The 7,807-nt window shown below is 46.7% G+C and overlaps 1 protein-coding gene across 1 annotated transcript; it reads right to left on the bottom strand.

Moving 5' to 3' along the window:
* Positions 1-1,024: 1,024 nt before the first annotated feature.
* LOC133754932 (MLV-related proviral Env polyprotein-like) lies at positions 1,025-2,944 on the bottom strand. The gene is given in 2 exon segments (XM_062185273.1): positions 1,025-2,155; positions 2,264-2,944. Coding segments are annotated over 2 exon segments (1,812 nt in total).
* Positions 2,945-7,807: the final 4,863 nt, after the last annotated feature.

Below are 7,807 nucleotides of genomic sequence, written 5' to 3'. Positions count from 1 at the left end.
AGGTCTTACCCATTTTTACACACTGAGTTAGGACTTCTACAGAAAGCTCTGAAATACAGATGGGATGTTTTATGTAAGGGATATATTTTTTAACTTTTTGTTCTAAACTGGTTGTCACTTCTAACAAAAGACCTTTGTAGGTGACCAGCACTGTGCTTAGCCCCTGGTTCTGCCCTGGATGACACTACAAAAATCATTCATTTTAGGCCCAGTATTGGTTTCCAGGATAGAAAGTTTTTTACTATTATTTTGTTACTCTGTGTTCAGGAAAAAGCATTAGCAGAGCTCTAATGCCACATGTGTTAATGGATATGGTGTGAGAGCAGTTCAGATTCTTGTGTGGAGAGAATGAAAGTGTAAGACCCCTTAAGCAGGTGTCCCACAATCCGGACCCCCAGAAACACAGACTCCACTCCAATCGCTGCAAGAGCAAGAGGAAGTTTATTGCATTTGCAAATGGGCCGTCTCAACAACACAACATCACCCTCTAGTGCAGTGCAGAGAGAGCGGCCCCGATCATCAATTTCACAGAGTATTTAAGGCTTAAAACCACAACATTAGCATATTTCCACAGTGTTACAATTTCATTTGGTAACCTAAAGGATTACAGGGTAAGAAGGGGGTTTCTAGGGTAAAAGGGAAGAAGTTACATGCTGTACATGCCTTGTGGTTTTCATTTCTAGCTTGAGCAAGCAAGGGCAGGGGTCAATGTAGTGTGTAATAACTTGTGGTATTAAAAAGGACATAGGTTGGGTACAATTTTTTGTTAACTTCTGCCTTTATAGTTCCTAAAACAGTTACAAAAACAATTACATACTGCAAGTTCAGCTAAAGTTCAGCTATCTTATGAAAGCATTTTTATTTCTTGCAAAAATTATTGCAAGCCCAGCCAATTTGCACAGAAGCAGAACAATATGCAGTTAGCTCAAGCAACTCCATCTTAAACCTAACCAGCCTAATTCTTTCACTCCCTCCTCTTTTTCTTGGCAAATTTTAATCTTAAAATTTAAGGAATACCTGCATCCTAAAATTTTTCTTCTATGTCCTCCGTTTTTAAACTTTGGTACTGCTGGGTCAGGACCAAGGCGTGGGTGATAGACAATCTACTTTTAATAAACTGAAGAAGCCTATTTATTATGCAGGGCCCAAAGGTTAAAATTAAAAGTAATATTATTAAAGGTCCTGTGATGGTGGAAATTAGGGTTGTTAACCAAGGGGATGAGTTAAACCAGCTCTGAAACCATGACTGTCCTGCCTCAAAATGGCTCTGTCGTTGTTTTAGTCTTTCCCTTAATTTTGCCATGCTATCTCTGACCACTCCAGTGTGATCCGCATAGAAACAACATTCTTCCTTTAGGGCTGCACAGAGTCCCCCTTCCTTTAAAAATACCAGGTCCAGCCCCCTTCTATTTTGTAATACTACCTCGGAAAGTGAAGTTAAGGACTTTTCCAAGGCACTGACGGATTCTTCTAAAGCTTGTAAATCTGAATGCATAGCTTGCTGTAACAGGTGAAACTGATTTGTCTTTGACAGAGCAGTGGCTCCGGTACCTATGCCTGCTCCGATGCCCCCGACTGTGAGTCCTCCCAATATGAGGGCTAGCGTTATGGATAAGGGTTCCCTAGGGAGCCGGAGGTTTCCCTCATATTGTCGGTAGACTTCCTCAGGGTCATGTAGTGTGACCCGAGGCCATACTTCAACCATGACGCACCATTCATGAGTTCGATTATGAGCTTGTCCTGCCAAGCAGGGGGTTAGGCCTGTATTGCATGCCCAAAATGTCCCATTTGGTCCTGTTAAATAATAGGTGCCTGGTTTGAGAGTCATAGTTTTATTACAGAGGCCCTGATATTGAGGGGGAATGGAGCCTACGCAAAGTCCCTGTCCTGATACTTCTGTAAGAGTTAGTCAGTGGGATGGCAGATTGGAGCACTGGGGAGGGACATTGGTATGGTTGGTCCAATTTCCAACGACAGCTACTCCCTCATAATAAGGGGGAGGTGAGGCTAGGCACAGCCAGCAATCCCGGATCCTATCGGGGTCAGAGCCATTCAATGCTTGGAAGGCCCCATGTATTAGGTTGAGGAGCCTATCCCCCGTTCCGGGTAAGGAGGAATTTTCGGGGCCGGGCGGAGGAGGCGTTGCTACTACGTGCTTATTCGGGAAAACGGTTGTCGGGGAAGCCAGACTGGACTGACTGCTGGCAGGCGTCTGACTGGGCCGATTTCTGACAAGTACCTGCCCAAGAGATTTCCCCTTTGCAAAGTGTGGGGAGGTTGGGCTCCTCTGATCTGTTAATATTTTATTTGGTCCAACCGATACGGCTGCGACAGTAACTGTCCGGCTCAAGGCGAATAGGGCAAAGGGGTCTCTGGCCGGTCTATACAAGTATATGCCCCATGACTTAGGCCCGACCCATTTGTCCTGTTTTCCCTTATCTGTGAAGCGAAGGATCTGGAGGTGACACCTACCCAACGTCCCATTTATACAAGTACTACAGTCCCTACCCCCACAGTTACTAAATATTATACCTGGAGCCGCCCCGATAGTAATCAGGTCCCATGAAGAGGAGGGTCTCCAGTGTGCACTTCCAGTGGTTTCACATCCCCATTTTTCACAGTATCCTACTTTGGGGCCCCCGCAACCAGGAAGGGATTTTCCATTCTTTCCCCCGGGACAGACATAGGTTCCTCCCTTCCCAACACATACATCATCAGCATCAAAAAGTTGACAAAGGTCAAAATACAATTCAGGAAAATAATCACTAAGAACATTAAAACCAGAGGTGCTATTGACAATTGCTCCGGTTCTTAAATTAATAAGCTGCCAAGTAATATGATAAGGGATATGAGGACTTGAGTTTACTACAACCATGCTGAAAAAGAATACTAAGAGCAAAATAGTCTTATCTTGAGGGGGTTTTGAGTGCGTTGTAGTCTCCATTCCGGTGTCGGCTTGTCGGCAGGGCTGCCTGTCCCTTGACTCTGTTCAGTTGCTGCTTTCTTGACGTGCGACACGTGAATCCAGGCGGCGATTCCGTCCACCTTTACCGCCGTCGGTGTGGTCAGTAGTACTGTGTAAGGTCCTTTCCAGCGTGGCGTAGACGGTGTCCCCAGCCTGGAACGAGTGTGGGAGCACGGGGCCTTTGGACTGATATGCGGCAGCCAGCTGCTTCCCTATGTGCTTGTGAATCAGCTGCAAGGCACGGAAACGAGTCTGCAAAGTAGGGGATGTTGCAAAAGAGTCAATACTGGGTCCCAACAAATCTGCCGCGGGTGGAGGGCCTCCATACAATATTTCATAAGATGTTAGTCCACATACAGAAGGTGTTTTGCGGGCCCTAAACAAAGCCATTGGCAGCAATTCAACCCAGTCTCTAGTGCCAGTCTCCATTATCAACTTAGTTAAGGTCTCCCTAATTGTTGTTTTGAAACAAAGGAGGGGAGCAGGGTGTTTGAGATGCAGATGCATATAAATGCCTTATCTTTAGGCCTGTCACACACACATAAGCTCACAACTGGCTTCCTGCCTAACATTTTCCCTCAAGCGGAATACCCAAAATTTTGGGATTATGGATGGAGTTCCGTCTTCCGTAACTTCTTCACAGCTGGCATATGGGCGTCGAGGGAGATCTGGGTATTTTCTCTTGCTATCTGTCTTATGGTATGTGACAGTAGCCTTAGGAACACTGTGCCGGCCTCCCATCATTTTTTTATTTTTATAATTTTTTGTAACTTTCACTCACCCTCTTCAACTTACTTTAAATATTTTACCATTTCCATTCCAGTCTAGAGTAAACTAGCCATCAGGATAAAGTCATTCTTACAAACCATGTCCTTTCCTTATTTAAAAAGCTCTTTTCTTTTTAGCCCTTCTTACTAACAACATTCTTTACCAAGTACACACTTTTATACTTGATGTTTTCCATAGAGCCTGGTTGGCTCTTCTTACCTCACCAGAAGACTAACAAAGCCAGATCAATCAGGACTACTGCAAAACACTCAGTCAATTAAAACAGATAGTTAACTTTAGCTCCTTTCCAGAGTTAGTCCTCGGACAATTAAAGTCTAGCAACAGTAATATTACGAGCCTTCAAAAAAGCCATCGGCAGCAACTTGACCCAGTCCCTAGTGCCAGTCTCCACTATTAATTTAGCTAAGGTCTCCTTAATTGTTCTGCTCATACGTTTTACCTGACTAAATCCCCAGCACCCTGGCCACCAACTGACTCACCCGGGAGACGATAGCGGGTCCGTTGTCTGACCCCAGGACCTTTTGGTAGTCCAAATCGGGGAAATATTAGTGCGGTTCCTTCCTTGGTCGGGAAGGCTTCTTGATGGAGGAAGCTGCTGTCTTCATTATACCAGGTGTACTCAGCATCTGGTAGGGGCCGATCTGTCAGGTCCTCTCGGGCCCCATGGACTTCGGCCAGCACCTGTTGGCAGTTATGACTGACCTGCGTTTTGGTCTCCTGGTTCCGGTAGCAGCGTGGCGGGATCGAGGGAGGTCGTTGTTTCAAACCGAATACGTTCAGGGTTACTCAGGTTATTCTTGGTAAGCAGCTGGGAGTAGTAGTCGGGGCCAGTGGGCAGGCAGCGCCCCACTTCCAAAGGCCCCCCTCAGCTGGCTCTGCCCGCTGATCGGGCAGCCACTGCCAAAGGGAGCAAAGAGGCTAAAGTTGGCGGTGATGGTAGGCTCCGTTAGGGGCAGCAGGGACAGCTCCTGTTTCAGCTGTTTCAGTAGGGCCTCACTGGCCCCCACACCGTCCTCCTTCTTTTCTCTGGTGACATTTTTATTTGGACAGTCTCTGGCCCAGTGTCCTCTCTCCTTGCAGTACACACACTGGTCTCGTTCTATCCGTGGTCTTTTCCGTGGTCTATTATTATCTCCCGGGTATTTCCCTGTCTGACCTCTACCGTAACATGACCTATCTTGTCTGTTTAATTTGCTCACTGCGGTGACCAGGATTTTAGCTAACCTTTCCAGAAACCCCGCTGGGGTCTCTTCCTTACCCTGGATTACCCTAGCCAAATCAGTAGGGCGTCTCCCTGCCCTTTTGAGACCTGTCAGGAGAATCTGGCAATGGAGACGGAGTCGTTCCCTACCGGCTGCCGTATTAAAATCCCAATCTGGTCTGGTTAACGGGAAAGCTGCATCAATTTCGTTTGGCAGTTGGGTGGGTTGACCATTGTCCCCCGGAACGCTCTTCCGAGCTTCCGTGAGAACTCGTTGTCTTTCTTCCGTAGTCAGGAGGGCCTGCAAAAGTGGGTCTAGAGGTGTCACAGATAGGGGCGGAGTGGGTTTGGGGCCCGACTCCGCCGCCGGGGTGGCCGTTGGCAACTCAGGGCTGGGCTTCATTTTTAGGGCGGTGACGGGAGCAGCAGGATTGAGCTCCGCCACCACCCTGTTGGAGAAAAGAAAAGGTTTTACCCAATTTGGGGGATTTTGCACCTGGTTTCGCACCTTCACGGACAAGATTTGGGCCCGTTCTTGGACCTCTTTCCAATGATCTAAAATAAGGCTTAAAGGTGTGGTTAATCCCTGTCTCATATTGGGAAAGAAAAAGTAAATCATAATCATAACACAGAATGTAATTACAAAACACACAATCATACTGCGCGTGACAATGGAACGAAACAAAACTGAAACCAAAACTTCCGATGGGAGCGGCTGCCTAACCAGCCCTCTCCCAGAACACCGCTGGAGCGTCCTCCAGGGCTTGAGCCAGGGGTCCGGACACGTCTGTCCTTACCTACTACTGGCTCTTATCACCTGTAAACATAAACACCGGTACGCCAGGCGCCCCGGGGAAATGGACAGTGAAACACACAAAAATACACGAAACAGAAGAGACTTACCTCCGATTGGGAGATGGAGGGTGAATCTGGGGGGGTCTGAATCCCGGACAAGCCCCCAAGAAATGTAAGACCCCTTAAGCAGGTGTCCCACAATCCGGACCCCAGAAACACAGACTCCACTCCAATCGCTGCAAGAGCAAGAGGAAGTTTATTGCATTTGCAAATGGGCCGTCTCAACAACACAACAGCACCCTCTAGTGCAGTGCAGAGAGAGCGGCCCCGATCATCAATTTCACAGAGTATTTAAGGCTTAAAACCACAACACTAGCATATTTCCACAGTGTTACAATTTCATTTGGTAACCTAAAGGATTACAGGGTAAGAAGGGGGTTTCCAGGGTAAAAGGGAAGAAGTTACATGCTGTACGTGCCTTGTGGTTTTCATTTCTAGCTTGAGCAAGCAAGGGCAGGGGTCAATGTAGTGTGTAATAACTTGTGGTGTTAAAACAGGACATAGGTTGGGTACAATTTTTTGTTAACTTCTGCCTTTATAGTTCCTAAAACGGTTACAAAAACGATTACATACTGCAAGTTCAGCTAAAGTTCAGCTATCTTATGAAAGCATTTTTATTTCTTGCAAAAATTATTGCAAGCCCAGCCAATTTGCACAGAAGCAGAACAATATGCAGTTAGCTCAAGCAACTCCATCTTAAACCTAACCAGCCTAATTCTTTCAAAAGAAACTGGATGCTGTTTAAGATTTTATCAGCTGTTTTGTCTTCCCTGGAAATCAAGCCCTCATTAGTCCTCAAGTGAAGTGTCTATATAGCTTGACGGCCACCCAGTCCTCTGAACCTTTGGTTACATGCCTCTGCAGGTTACTCCGCAGCACCCACAGTCCCTCTGTGATGGCTTCTGGATGTGACAACTTAACAAGGTTTGACTCCTATACACAGGGAATCAAGAACTACCTCTGCTTGGAGCAAATCAGGACCTGCTCCTCCTGCTCTGGATCCTGGAAGAGAAAAGCAATGTCTTTTCATTAGGCAAGTGCATAAAATGTCATCTATACAAACAGCAATATTGTCGGGGCCAGTGGCCCTGGCCCAACATGAGATGCAGCAGGCTGAGGCTGTCCCTTATCTAATCCTGTTTCCAAGACTTTTCGTCCCATATTCCTGCAGGCAGGATGTGACTTCTGATGAAGGTTTATGATGTTCTTTGCACTATCTGCAGAGCTTGTACCCTGATCATTGCTACTTTGTAAACTTGCTCTGTTCCTGTGCTATGCATGATTGCACACAATGAATGTTATTTGTATGGGGCCTGGGGTATATATCCTTGTGTTTCTTGGTGCTTGCTACTGGAGACTGAAGGGTTTCCTTAGGGAGACTGCCTCCAGTCCCTCATCGCCGGGCCCCCTACTTTGGCTTGGAACGCGATGAGGCAATAAACGTGGTGATGAATTGACTGAGTGCTGCGTGTCTCCATGTGGTTTGTCGGGTGGCCTCCGACAGCTGGTGCCGTGACTCGGATTCATCTCATCCACAGGTAAGCCTCTGTAAGAGGGAAGGCTGCGGCGGTAGCAGGCCGTAGGGATTAAAAGGGAGGCACATAAGCACGAGTAGGGCGTGGCAGACTAGGGCTTGCCCGGGGAGCCTCTCCTATTGCCCATGGGGAATATACAGTCACATCTAAATGTGACAAGGATATAAAGGCCTTGTTAAAAGCTCCCGGGACGCCGGTTGCAGGAGAAAGGAGGGAGCAATTGGCACGTGTAGGACTTAAAAGACAAAAAATTTCTCAGGAGCCCCTCTAAGCCATAACTATGGAAAATGCGCATTTAAAGAAACAAAGCAAGCAGTGTCAAAGTGTCCGGACTACCCATTCTATTTTTGTATTATGTACTAACTCTACCCTTATTATTGATAGGAATGCTTGGGCAGATTATGCGTGGTTGGCTTTAAAAAAAATGTAAATCAAAATATGCCACAAGTAGTTAAGATTGCA

Source organism: Lepus europaeus, unplaced genomic scaffold, assembly GCF_033115175.1.
Source record: "Lepus europaeus isolate LE1 unplaced genomic scaffold, mLepTim1.pri SCAFFOLD_32, whole genome shotgun sequence".
Taxonomy (NCBI): Eukaryota; Metazoa; Chordata; class Mammalia; order Lagomorpha; family Leporidae; genus Lepus; species Lepus europaeus.
Note: the sequence above shows the minus strand (reverse complement) of the source record. Positions and strands in the feature narration are given on the sequence as shown.